Raw genomic sequence first — 14,609 nt, forward strand, 5'->3', positions numbered from 1 at the left:
TTTAACCTCCATGTATTTGAGGGCTTTCAAATTTTTTCTTGTGGTTGATTTCACGTTTCATAGCATTGTGATCTGAAAATATGCATGGTATGACCTTGGTCTTATTGTACCTATCGAGGGCTGGTTTTGTTACCCAGTAGTGATCTATTCTGGACATTGTTACATATGCACTTGAAAAGAATGTATGTTATTCTGCTTTAGGATGAAATGTTCTGAATATGTCTGTTGAGTCCATCCACTCTAGTGTGTCATTCAAAGCATTGTTTCCTTGTTGATTTTCTGCTTAGATGATTTGTCTGCTGCTGTAAGTGAGGTATTAAGGTCTCCTACTATTATTGTATTACTATCTAGGAGTTTCTTTGTGATTAACTAATTTGTATATTTGTGTGCTCTCACACTAGTGGCATAAATATTTACAATTGTTAGATCTTGGTGGACAGACCTGTTAATTATGGTATAATGCCTTTCTTCACCTGTTGTTACAGTCTTTGTTTTTGTTTTTTTTTTTTTTCAACGTTTATTTATTTTTGGGACAGAGAGAGAGCATGAACGGGGGAGGGGCAGAGAGAGAGGGAGACACAGAATCGGAAACAGGCTCCAGGCTCCGAGCCATCAGCCCAGAGCCTGACGCGGGGCTCGAACTCACGGACCGCGAGATCGTGACCTGGCTGAAGTCGGACGCTTAACCGACTGCGCCACCCAGGCGCCCCACAGTCTTTGTTTTGAAATCTGGTTTGTCTAAGTATGGCTACTCCGACTTTCTTTTGACCTCCATTAGCATGATAGAAAGTGAAGGGATGGAGAACCATCTATCTGCAAGGGTCCTTAGGTCCAAAATGAGTCTCTTATAAGCAGCATATAGATTAAAAAAATTTTTTAAATGTATTTATTTTTGAGAGAGAGAGAGATAGAGACAGAGCATGAGCAGGGGAGGAGCAGAGAGAGAGGGAGACAGAATCCAAAGCAGGCTCCAGGCTCTGAGCTGTCAGCACAGAGCCTGACTTGGGGCTCGAACTCAAGGACTGTGAGATCATGACCTGAGCTGAAGTCGGATGCTTAACTGACTGAGCCACCCAGGTGCCCCAGTTTTTTTTTTGTTTTTTTTTTTTTAATCCAATCTGCTACCCTATGTCTTTGGATTGGAGCTTTTGGTCCATTTACATTCACAGTGATTATGGAAAGGTATGAATTTAGTGCCACTGTGTTATCTGTAGAGTTGGTGTTTCTGGTCATGTTCTCTGGTTCTTTGTAGTTTTTGCTACTTTGGTTCTTTTTTTTTTCTCCCTCCACTCAGAGAGTACCCTTAAAATTTCTTGCAGTGCTGGCTTAGTGGTCACAAACTCTTTTAGTTTTTGCTTGGGAAACTCTTTATCTCTCTTTCTATTCTGTACGACAGCCTTGCTGTATAAAGGATTCTTGGCTGCATATTTTTCCTATTCAGCACATTGAATATTTCCTGCCACTCCTTTCTGGCCTGCTAAGTTTCAGTGCACAGGTCTGCCACTAACCTTCTGTGTCTGCCCTTGTAGGTTAACAATCTTTTGTCCCTATCTGCTTTCAGAATTCTCTGTGTATTTTGCAAGTTTTACTATGATATGTCATGGTGTTGACCTGTTTTTTGTTGATTTTTGAATGGGCTTCTCAGTCTCTTGGACTTGGATGCCTGTTTCCTTCCCCTGGTTAGGGAAGTTTCTCAGCCATAATTTGTTCACATAAACCTTCTTTTTCTCGCTCTTCATCTTCTGGGACTCCTATGATACAGATGTTATGTAGTTTCATGGAATCTCTTAGTTCTCTAAGTCCCCGTTGTGATCTAGTAACCTCCTTTCCCTCTTTTTTTCAGCTTATTTTCCATAATCTTATCTTCTATTTCACCTATTCTCTTCTCTGCTTCTTCCATCCTCAATGTCACTATATCCAGTTTGTTATGCATCTCAGTTAAAGCAGTTTTAAGTTCATCCTGACTAGTTCTTAGGTCTTTGATCTCTGCAGCAGTGGTTTCTCTGGGGTCTTCTATGCTTTTTTCAAGCCCAGCTAGTAGTCCTATGACTATTGTTCTAAATTCTTGTTCAGATATATTGTTTATATCTGTGTTGAGCAAGCCCCTGGCTATGATTTCTTCTTGATCTTCCTTTTGGGGAGAATTCCTCCATCTTGTCATTTTGGCTAAGTTTCTGTCTTTTACATGTCTTAAAAACCTGTTATGTTTCCTGTATCTGAGAGTACTACTATATTAAAGAGGAGTCATACACTGTCCAGGGCCTGACACTCTAGGAGCATACTCTGGTGTATGATATGTGCATTCTGCTGTTGTTCTGGCTGCTCTTTCCCACTGGTCAGAACTCTTCCTTGCTTGCAGCGGTGAAGTGTTTGGACCTCCAGGTAAGCTTTGATTTGTTGGTTGACGTAACCCTGGAAAAAAAGGGTGGGGGGAACTAATCCTATAAAAAGAGAAAAGGAACAGGAACAACAACAAAAAAAACCCAAACAGACAATCAGAAACTATAAGGTTGATTCCAAAGAAAAAGAAAGGGAAAAAAAAAAAATCAAACTATGAGCCTGATTCCAAAGGAAAAAAGGAAGAGGTTAAAAAAAAAAAAAAAAAAGAACTTCTGTTGGTGCCTGGGTGCTGTGCTAGTCTGGAGGAGAAGCGTTTTAGTATCACTTTTGACCCAGTAAATAAACAGTTGCTGGCACAGAGGGGTAGGTTGTGGTATAAGTGGCTCTCGCTTCCACTGGGGGCCACTGTGTTGCTCTCTGAAGTCCCACCATGTTGGGTTTGGGGGGGGTGCGTAAAATGATGCCACCCCAATCTTTGTACCAGGACTGGGGATTTCAACCCCTGCTTCTCAGGCAGCCCTCATGGATTAGCGAGGGAAGTCAGCTTGCCCTGCGCCAAAACTCTCTTGCATTTTTCCTTGGTGAACAGCTGGGATTCAAAACCCAAAGTCTTAAAGCACCCAGCACAAGGCAGATTTGCTCCCCACTCCTGGAGTAAAGCCTCTCCCCGCGTCTGATTAAAGACCTTAAGCTGGCACCTGCAGGGACTTTTGTCCTTGGGGTGGCAATAAACTCTCTTCCAAAAGTACTCCAGGAAGGGGACTGTTCTCTACCAGTGGGCCCAAGGGATCAGAGATTGCTACACCATGCTATGTCCTTGGGGGCCAGGGTCCTCCTCCCCAAGAGCATGCACCATGGCTCTGCTCCTGAGAAAGTAACACACTTCTGAAACCTCACAGTTTCGGGTCCAAAAGCTTTTGACAGAAGAAAAACTGGTACACTCAGTACTTCTCACTCCCCAGTCCATGGTCCAGAGAGGTTTTCCTCTTGTGCAAACACGATGCTGCACTCTCACAACCCCTCTCTTTCTCTTCTTTTGTCTCTCCACAGAAAAAGGTTCCCTCCCCTCCCTGGCTCTGCTATTTTATCTTCCCCAATTCACATAGACGCACCTTGCATCTGCTAGATCCTTCTGCTACTCCACAGATCTATTTCCTGTGTGTTCCAAGTAATCTGACCTCAATACAGCTGTTTTTGAGGGAGGAGGAAAATCCAGGGTCCCTTTACTTCTCTGCCATCTTAACCGGTCTCTCCCTGTCTCTCATAGGGAAAATGATGTAATGAGGGCCCATTCATTCAGAATCCCTTATAATACTGAGTCTGGGCAAAGGTTTACCTTTGATTATTTACATTATTTGTGTAAGTAAACAATGATTACAAAGGAAGTGTTAAGTCCACTTAAAACATCTATTGTCAAAAGTCCTCGGGGCGCCTGGGTGGCGCAGTCGGTTAAGCGTCCGACTTCAGCCAGGTCACGATCTCGCGGTCCGTGTGTTCGAGCCCCGCGTCGGGCTCTGGGCTGATGGCTCGGAGCCTGGAGCCTGTTTCCGATTCTGTGTCTCCCTCTCTCTCTGCCCCTCCCCCGTTCATGCTCTGTCTCTCTCTGTCCCAAAAATAAATTAAAAAGTTGAAAAAAAAAAATTTAAAAAAAAAAAAAAAAAAAAAAAAGTCCTCAAAAATACTTTAACGCCATCTGTTTATATACAAGTTTTAAATATGTTAATTAAAAATGATTCTTGATTGTATTATTCATTAAATAGGGAGGACTTCTGGGTAAGACATTCTTTGTTATTTTCTTTACCTGAAGCTCAATGAAACAAACTCCAACTTCACTATATTTTTAGAAGGGCCTCTGAATCGATGTTTACACAGGTCAACCTGAGCTCATTCCCTATGTAAAAGTCTTTGTTTTACAAGGTCCTCAGGGGAGCAGGGTCATTTGAAAGCCACTGGGAATAAATTGGGCAGTAGTGACTGTGCTGACTCCTTATGTTCAATTATCAAGCAGGTTCAATAAAGGGATGCTGTTCCTTCTTCTCTGCCAAAATTCCTCTCCTTCTCATAAATTTAAAGATGTGCTTGAAGAGCTTTTTGTTTTCGTTTTTATAAAAAATAAAATGATATATATCAAATGTGCTTCTGTGAAGTAGGTAGGATTGGAGGCAGAGAGGGGAATTTTCCTTTTTAAAATTACATTTGCAATTCTGTATTAATTTTTACAGCAAGCTTGTATAATTCAAGAAATTGAAAGTTAAAAAGAAAAAAAAAAGCTCCCCGAGAAGGTCTCATTTGTAGTTTTGGCTAAATTTCTTCAATCTTAACATTAAATCAATACTTATCTGAGCACCTGAGAGAATGAAGTGAGAAGTAAAAGGAGGAAAGGGAGAGGTATGGTTAAGGCAGGATGAAAGAGGGGACACTCTGATAGTTGTGAAAAAGGCAAGAACCTGGGAGAGTAGAGGACGGCTATGTGCCAGGGAGCAAGGTCCGGATTCAACAGAGCAGGACTTGTACATTCACCGGCTTACCTGCAAAGGAGATGACTAAGCTATTGGCTGTGTTGGGAATGGTTTGAAGAGGGAAGCAGGAGGAAGTTCTCAGTGGATGGCTACAGTGGTTAGGTTTCTTCCCAGGAAATAGCAATGTACTTTAACGAGTAAGATGGGACATAAGGGATGATCTAGGTTTGAGTATGAAGAACTAGCTGCAATAGCCTCTAAGGAGGAATAACAACAAGGATGGGGCAGAAAGTAACAGGAGTGGGGAGGAAGTGAATGGGGCAGCTAGGAAAGAAGGGATACCATGTTTTTCCTTAACAAACTGAGGATATCTTGAGGTCTATCCTTAGTTTTTAATATTTCTAATAGGAAAAAAGATTCCAAATGGGCAACAAATGAAAAAAACAAACCAAAGTAAAACACAATCCAACTCACCACTCTGGTTAACAGCTGGTTTTAAATATGAGAGTTAAGCTTTCAAGGTCTTCATTCTTTAAATGTAATTCTTTAAGCAGAGTCTCTATAAACTGTGTGAACACCACGTTTTCCTGAGAATGCTTCTGAATGCCAAGAATCGGGGTCAGTCTGAAAAAAACAAAAATATTAAATGCATATCCACAAAATAAGAAGGACTAAGGGGGCTCCTGCCTTCTACATGGCAGAGGGAATTTTGTTAAATTGGAGAGACTTCATCTATCTGCTATGACAAAACCCCCTGAGACAGAAGGCTTTACTAATAAAAGCAGAGGAGAAATCTCAGGAAAAGACTGAAAGATCAAGCATATTGTTAAGTATGGAAATAAAGCTAAAAGCCTGAATCTATAACATGTTCTTCATTACCCCAGAAAAAGCCACCAAGTTCTTCTCAGAAATGAAAATGAAGTATTTCCACTTGGGGAAAGGAGGCTGTGGAAAGAAGCTTGGAGGTGAGAATTGCTTTTAAACTAAACTGAATGTTTATATCACCTGAAAAATAAAAAAGATAAAGACAAATAGGATTGTATTTTGGATGAAACCTTAACATTTTTATTTTTAGAACACTAAACAGATGAACTACATCTTATATGGCATTTAATACAAGCTTTTTAAGGAACACTGCTTCTTTAAGGCATTTCCAGCAAATACTCCTGAAGACAGATTACATATAATATTCTCAAAAGTAATTTTCAATGAAATGTCATTAAATATTCACTTTTTAAAAATCATGCTTACCAATCAAAGATTAAAACCATTACTTTTCATATATATATGTAAAATATATATACTAATGATATGTAATTATATACTTATGCATGTTCTCGAGATTATATACTTATACAAACAATTATATACTAAAGCATCAGCCTTTGTAAGTTATATTTCTGGAGAGCTTTTGGGGAGAAAATTCTTTTATCCTTAAACAGTCTTACACTTACCACAAAGGTCTTCCAGATGCTTTAACACTGGGCACTGCCACCAGGCACATCAAATATAAATAAAATAACCTTCTGATTTAAATCAATAAGGCTCAAGGAATCGGCGTGGAGCAATTCCACAGTAGTGAGTGTGGAAGGCAAAATGTTATTTTCTGAGAGACAGATTCCTTCCTTGCTTAGCCATCTCATACAGAAAGCCAAGTAAAAGGAAATATTTGTTGCTACTATCTAAAGATGGCTGGCACTTTGAGAAGGTGGTAAATTCTCTATATTCCTCAAGGTATCTTAGCAAGAAGTGGAGACTAGATGACTCTTCCAGTGAAATCCAGAGTTCTACATGGGAAAACCACTTTAGTGTATTCCTTCCCCACCTTTCCTATATTTCTTTACAGCTAGAGAATGCAGTACCAGTTTTTTACATTTTATAAGCTTTGTCTACAGGTATTCCCCAAAGGTAGGAAACAGGACAACCCAAGCTTTCAATGTCAAGCCCAAGCAGGCACTTGGGCAAACTGGCATTTGTGGCCAGCTATTCCTGAGGCATCTTCCTGCAGTGAAGGTGGAAACCAGAAGTCAACTCTGGCTTTTCTCATGTGTATCAAGTTTCTCCTACCCTGTAATAAGACCAAAGTTACTGCGGATTGGATAACGTTAGCTAAAATAAAACCAAGAAGTCAGAGGAGGTAGCTCGGATATGTCAACTCCATACAAACCTAGCTTTTGTGTATATTTAAGAACGGTACTTACATGGCATGTCCAAAAGAATTCCTCTGGCTTTCTTTTTTTTTTTTTTTTTTTAATTTTTTTTTTTCAACGTTTATTTATTTTTGGGACAGAGAGAGACAGAGCATGAACGGGGGAGGGGCAGAGAGAGAGGGAGACACAGAGTCGGAAACAGGCTCCAGGCTCTGAGCCATCAGCCCAGAGCCCGACGCGGGGCTCGAACTCACGGACCGTGAGATCGTGACCTGGCTGAAGTCGGACGCTTAACCGACTGCGCCACCCAGGCGCCCCTCCTCTGGCTTTCAAAGAGACTAGTATTTGGTTCATATATGAAAAGAAAATCTCAATAACTTCTCAAAGTGCCATTTGTATGTTTTAAAACTTACCCCTCAGCTTAGATGTAAATGGTGACTAGATTTCTCAACCTGTGTGCCCATATGAGAACAGAAAATGAAAAGATCAAGAAGCAGCTTCTAGGAGAATTGTTCTATCAAGTGCCAGGGTTATAAAATATTTTAGGAATATTTCTGATACTTCTCTAGCAAACTTGAAGGGCTTAAATTATAATAACTTCATTATGTGTTCAAATACACCTAAATGTTTTGTTTAGAAAAAAAATGTGGGAAGACAGTGATGTAGAAAAGACCCTCAGATCCTCTCCTGTATGACACACTGAATCTACACCTACATGTAGACCAATTCCTCTTAAAGAACTGAGGGCTGACTGAACAGCTCCTGCCCAACCAAGGATTGAAGGACCACCTAGAGAAAGGAGCAATGGAGACATAAACAACAGGAATCCTGCCCTGATGTTGCAAACTGCAGTGGAGAAGGATAGTACTGAGGGACCAGGAGTAGATCTCAGCCCTTATAGCACAGGAAAAAAAAAGCCACACTTTAAAAGGGCATCTAGAATATAGAGGAACCAGCTCTCTAGAGCATCAGATAAAGGGCAGGGAGCTGCTAGACCATGCTCCGTGTGTCAGAGGTACTGGCCAGTATCATTGTTTATGTTCCCTCTCTACCTTGATGGCATAGACAGAAGCAGGGTACAAGCACCGGAGTTGGTCTGCTGCTTCACTGAGCCCCAGTCCCCTAAACCACACTAGCCCCACCTGCCCTGCTACAAGGAAAAAAGGCTGCAGACAACAAGGACAACTAGTATATAAAGGAATGAGCCCCAGGGAGTCTGGCAAAGGGCCAGGGAGCTGCTGGAATGCTGTGGCGTCAAAGGTACTAGTGCATGTCATTGTTTATGTCCCCACTGCCCCTTCATAGCATGTACCAAATCAGGGTCTGGGCAACCTAACGCACACCAGCTCTAGCGGTCTCCCCAAGGTAGCCACAGTGCAGTGCACACTGAACCACCCCTAGACAGCACCCACTACAGCTCCAGCTGTCTTGTCAAGGCAACAGGGCCCAAATCATCCTGTACCTGTTTCAACTCTAGATGATTCACCAGGGCAACTACTGCACAGATTGCCCCTGAGACCTCCTAGCCCGCAGCAGCTGTCCTGCCAGGGCCCCTCAAGTGCAGACAGCTCTGAGACCTGGCTGGTGTGTGTCTTAGCTCCAGCCATCCTGCCAGCATGTTCCTCACATGGAGTGCCTTGGGACCCCTGGCCTATACCTGATTTAGCTCCTGCTGTCCCATCAAGGAGCACCCTGTGACTCCAAGGCCACTTTGGTTCCAGCTGTCCTGGCAGCGTGCCCCCTGTGTGGGGTGCCTTAGGGCTACCTTGTTCACGCCTGCTTCAGCTCCTGCCATCCCACCAGGGAACCCTGTGCCCATTCAGTTCCAGCCACCTTGCTAGGGTGCCCTATGCACAGAGCACTGTGGGTCTCCCTCCCACCCACCCTCCAACCCCTGCTGCCCATTTTGACTTCATCTACCTTGCCAGAGTGCTACATGCCTGGAATGCCCAGAGCTCTGAGCCTACACTGGTTACAGCATTAGCCAACCAGCTAAAGTCACAGACAGTCTACACCAGAGATATTCCTACACAATGCCAGTATTTCAAGTCTAGGAGAAACAGCTGTTCTGCCTAATTCACAGAAACATAGAAAGTCAAACAAAAGGAGGCAGAGGAATATGCTCCAAAAGAAAGAACAAAGCAAAATTTCAGAAAAAGAAATAAATGAAACCAACACCAGCAGTCTACATGATAAAGAGTTCAAAGAACAGTCATAAAGATGCTCACTGAACTTGAGTGGATAAACTCAGAATTTCAACAAAGATACAGAGAGTATAAGGAACCAATCAAAGTTGAAGAATGCAGCAGCAAATGAAAAATATAATGGAATGAATCAACAGTAGATTAGAGGATGCAGAAGAAAAGCTCACCAATCAGGAAGACGGTAATGAAAAGCATCCAAGCTGAACAACAAAATAATAAAATAATTTTTTAAAATGAGGATAGGTTAAGGGACTTCTAGCACACCATCAAGTGTACTAACATTATAGGAGGTCCCAGAAAAAGGAGAGAGACATCTAGGTCCAGGAAGCAGAGAGAGCCCCTAATAGGATGAACCCAAGGGTATCTATACCAAGACAAACTACAATTAAAATGTCAAAGATGAAAGAATCTTAAAAAAAAAAAATTGCAAGAGAAAGCAATAGTTACATGTAAGGAAAACCCCATTAAGCTATGAGCTGAAATTTTGCAGGCCAAAAGTAAGTGGTAGGATATAGTCAAAGTGCTGAAAGGAAAAACCTACAACTGAGAATATTCTACCCAGCAAGGTTATTCAGAATAGGAGAGAGTCTCCCAGACAGACAAAAGTTAAAGTTCATCACCACTAAGCCAGCCTTACAAGAAATGTTAAAAGGACTTTTTAAGCTAAAAAGAAAAATCATAATTAGAAACTTATGAAAAGAAAAAACTTCTTGAGTAAAGCATACGGTAAAGGTAGCAGATCAATCATTAATAAAACTAGTGTGAACAATGAAAGACAAAAGTAGTGGGGCCACTGCGTGTGTCACTCGGTTGAGCATCTGACTCTTGATCTCAGCTCAGGTATTGATCTCAGGGTCATGGGTTCAAGCCCGACATTAAAAAAAAAAAAAAAAAAAAAGACCACAGTAGTAAAATCATCAGACATTTCTCCAAAGACAACATCCAGATGGCCAACAGATGAATGAAAAGATGCTCAACAGCACTCATCATCAGGGAAATGCAAATAGCCCCAATGAGGTATCATCTCACACTTGTCCGAATGGCTAAAATAAAAAAACTCAAGAAACAAGTATTGGCAAGGATATGGAGAAAAAGAAACCTTGTGCTGTTGGTGGCTTTGCAAACCGGTGCTGCCACTGTGGAAAATAGTATGGAGGTTCCTCAAAAAGGTAAAAATAGAACTACCCTGCAACTCAGTAATGCACTACTGGGTATTTACCCAAAGAATAAGAAAACACTAATTTGAAGAGATATGTGTACCCCAATGTTTATTGCAGCATTACTTACAATAGCCAAATTATGGAAGCAACCCATGTATCTAGCAATAGATGAATGGATAAAGAAGTACACACACACACACACCCCAGAGTATTATTCGCTCCTAAGAATGAAATCTTGCTATTTGTAACAACATGGATGGAGCTAGAGAGTATAATACTAAGCAAAATATGCCAGTCCCAAAAAGACAAATACCATATGATCTCATTCATATGTGGAATTTAAGAAAACAAATGAATAAATGGGGGAAAAAGAAAAGAGACAAACCAAAAAACAGACTCTTAACCAAGAGAGAGTTACCAGAGGGCAGGTTGGTGGGGGGAGAGACAGGTGATAGGTGAGGGGGGTTAACAGTACATTTATAGTGATGAGCACTGAGTAATGTGTGGAATTGTCGAATCACTATTATTATATACCTGAAACTAATATAACACTGTGTATTAACGACACTGGAATTAAAATTTTTTTAAAAAGTAGTAAAACCGATTATATCTAAAAATTAGTAAAGGGACTAATAAAATAAAAAGATGTAAAATATGACATTAATATGTAAAACATGAAGAGGAAAAATGTGCTTTCAGAATGTGTTTGAACTTAAACAACCATCAAGTTAACACAGACTGCTATAGAATTAGGATGTTACACATGAACCTCATGGTAACCACAAACCCAAATCCTTTAACAGGTACACAAGAAAAACAAAAAGGAATCCAAGCCTAACACTAAAGAAAGCCATCAATCACATGGGAAGAGAGCAAAGGAAGAAATGGACAGTGAAGAACTATTAAAAACCCCAGAAAACAAATAACAAAATAGCAATAAGGCCATACCTACCAATGATTACTTTAATGTTTATTTATTTTTGACAGAGAGAGAGAGACAGGGCATGAGCGGGGGAGGGGCAGAGACCAATGATTACTTTAAATGTGTATGTCCTAAATGCTCCCATCAAAAGACATAGGGTGATTGGATAAAAAACCAAACCCATCTATTATGCTGCTTATAAGAGACTCACATCTGATCTAAAGACACAGATGAAAGTAAGGGGATGGAAAAACATATAACCATGCAAATGAAAGTGGAAAAAAAAATGAGGGTAGCAATAAACTTTAAAACAAAGACTGTAACAAGAGACAAAGAAGGGCATTACATAGTGATAAAGGGATCGATCCAACAAGTGGGTATAACAACTATAAATTGTAAATGCAGGAACACCTAAATACATAAAGCAAATATTAACAGACATAAAGGGACAAAATAACAGAATACAATAATAGTAGAGGACTTTAATTACTTACTATTGATGTAAGGATTCCACTTACATCAATGGATAGATCATCCAGACAGAATGAGCTCCTCCCCGGCTCATACTCTTTCTTTCTCTTTCTCTCCCTCAAGATAAATAAACTTAAAAAAAAAAAAAAAAAGGTACAACATAGGTATGTTATAGTCCATGGTATCATAATAGTGTTGTGTGGTGACAGATAATAGCCATAATTGTGGTGAGGATAGTGTAATGTATGAGTTTTTGAATCACTGTGTTGTACAACTGAAACTGATTTAACATTGCATGTCAACTATACTTCAATAAAAAAAAAATGAAAAGAAAAAAAAGTTAAATGATCTAAGAAAACACATTTGATCCTTCCTTAACATAGTGATTTGATCCCTTTACACGAGACTATAAATAAATTATCTCCATGATCTTCAAGGAGGGGGATTCTACATCTCTGTGTGCGGCCATGTTGCAATGGATAACAAACTTTACGTTCTAGACACTGTTTCTCATATATAAACTAAATGTCTCCTGCAGAATTTTGTTTTCTCCTTCATGGAACTTTTTTGGGGGCAAGCTCTTAAAAGTCATTTCTTCATATTCTTGAAAACAGTTCTCAATTAATTCCAAGTCCTTTTAATCCTTCCTCATGAATGCCATCTGACTGCTCCTTATTCAGATTGGTATTTTTCCCTAAACCCCCTTCTAGCTTCTCATTTTCCTAAAATGTACTGCCCCAGAATATATATACTGTCCAAATTCATTACTTCAAAACAACAACATACTTCCCATCTCACAGAAAGATACCACAAAATAAAATCTTTCGTGTCTGTTATCTTTGAAGTACCATCTCAGAATCTTATCAAATACCCCTCCCCCCCTTTTTTTTATTTAACTGACTCCCCAGACTCCTCCTTTCCTCTTAACTACTTATCTGTGCACTATTAATCATTACATGCTAATCACTTATCTAACTTTTTCACTAAAGAACTCTAATCCCTATTACACATTGAAAGGGACTCATGCCTCTGTTCTAGTCCTGAAACGCATAGTAGTGAATATTAAAGAACACCACAATAAACAAAATAAATAAAGCCCAAATGACTACTTCTACTTAAAAAAAAAAAGTAATACACTCCAGTTGGTACCTAACTATGTGTTTTATGTAGGAAATACCTTTTTTTTAGACGTTTATTTATTTTGAGGGAGAGAGGGCATGAGAGTAGGGGAGGGGCAGAGAGAAAGAGACAGAGAGAGAATCCCAAGCAGGCTCAGCACTGTCAGTACAGAGCCTGCCGTGGGGCTTGAACTCACCAAATGCAAGATCATGACCTGAGCCTAAATCAAGAGTTGGCCACTTAACTGACTGAGCCACCCGGGTGCCCCAATGTAGGAAATACCTTTAAAATAATCAACAGAAAATGTGATTGGTCATAAGTAAAAACAAAACATTTTTATTTTTCAATTTATTTCCTTCAAGTGCTTTTAAGTAGGAATAAAAACCTCTAAAAGTGACACTAAAAGTATGGCTTACCACAGTCTCTATGCTGGAGAATATAATTAGAAAAAAACGACATAATACTTTGCAATGTACAAATCACAAACAAGGAAGGAAGCTTCTCTTTAAAACTTCACTGATTCAAATCTCTATTCTGAAAAGACAGGCAGCCTTATATAGGTAGTTCTTTACCATATGGTAAATGGTACAACAACAAAAGCAAAAAGCCAAGTGGCAAATTGCATCTTATTGAAAGGACCTTTATTTAGCTGATAGCTTCACATATGCTACACCTCAAAGAGAGAGAATGCAAGTCAGGTTAGAACAAGTACCTTCCACTTGTTATTACTGAGCTATCAAACATCTGGTTAAAAGAATTATACACAGTAGCGAGAGGACTCTGAAAGTCTGACAACTGAAACAAGAGAGATATTTTTAATTAGAAAGTGGCATTTAAGAAAAACTCTTATAGCCAAGGATTTAGAGCTGTACAAACTTTTTTTTAAGGTTTTATTTTTAAGTAGTCTTTACACCCAACGTGGGGCTCTAACTTACAACCCCAAGATCAAGAGTCACATGCTCCACTGATTGAGACAGTCAGGCACCCAAAGAAGTGTACAAATGCTTGATTATGTCTGAGAAGTCCCCTCTAATTGTGTCACTGGTTTGTATCCTCTCAACAGTGAAAGCTATATAAAGAGTTAAAGCTGTGGTTTAGTGAACAGTAGAGCTAAACAACTGAGGGAACTCTGTTATCCATCTCGTGCAGTGCAATAAAAGTCAGTAATGAACCTGAATTTTTAAATGGCCTTCCCCATCATGGTATCTACTGCTTTACTCATTGCACTCATTCACACTGGAGAACACATAATGCAGATCTGGAACACTGGAAATCGTGATACAGTCTGGATTATCCTTTCCTGAATAATCTGGGTGAAATGTGTGAAAATCACATAGGCACTTGCCTGAAGTAATATAGCACAAACATCCTTTAACCTTGCCCTCAAAACTAGGAAAGAATCAACAAGTCTTAGAGTTTCTCACTGAGTCTTTATCACTGATTTCCAAACTCACAGAATCAAAACTGGTAGGCTATAAAATGACCCTGAACAACACTCCTCAAAGTCAACAGTCTTTAAGAAAAAGCTTTGAGAATGTCTATGTGAATAAATGTCACCAGAAAGCATGGTTTGGGGTTGGAGGAAGGGACAGGAAGTGAAAAGCCACATACTTTTCTATACCTATCAGATTTGAGAAATTACTGGGTTCACACAGAGTTCTGTTGCAGTAGGGAAACCTGTTCTGCTGATTACCACGCATAGAGGTGATGAACATGCAGAGACTGCTAAAAGATAATGCTGGGCTTAAAAGAAATGTTTAAACACTCACTCTTATCCTTCAGAA

The 14,609-nt window shown here is 39.9% G+C and overlaps 1 protein-coding gene across 3 annotated transcripts in view; it reads right to left on the minus strand.

The window, feature by feature from the left end:
- RPAP2 (RNA polymerase II associated protein 2) overlaps positions 1 to 14,609 on the minus strand; it is a 99,689-nt gene that overhangs the window by 5,016 nt on the left and 80,064 nt on the right. For all 3 annotated transcript variants that reach the window (XR_006962742.1, XM_047083670.1, XM_047083671.1), the window contains exon 12: positions 5,274 to 5,423. Coding sequence is in view for 2 of the 3 variants with exons in the window: in XM_047083670.1 (XP_046939626.1) it covers positions 5,282 to 5,423 (142 nt within the window). In the remaining variant the exon portion in view is untranslated. The remainder of the gene's footprint in view (positions 1 to 5,273; positions 5,424 to 14,609) is intronic.

This window comes from Lynx rufus, unplaced genomic scaffold (genome assembly GCF_022079265.1).
Source record: "Lynx rufus isolate CCGP_SWC_20201006 ecotype Redwood Valley unplaced genomic scaffold, mLynRuf1.p SCAF_2, whole genome shotgun sequence".
Classification (NCBI taxonomy): Eukaryota; Metazoa; Chordata; class Mammalia; order Carnivora; family Felidae; genus Lynx; species Lynx rufus.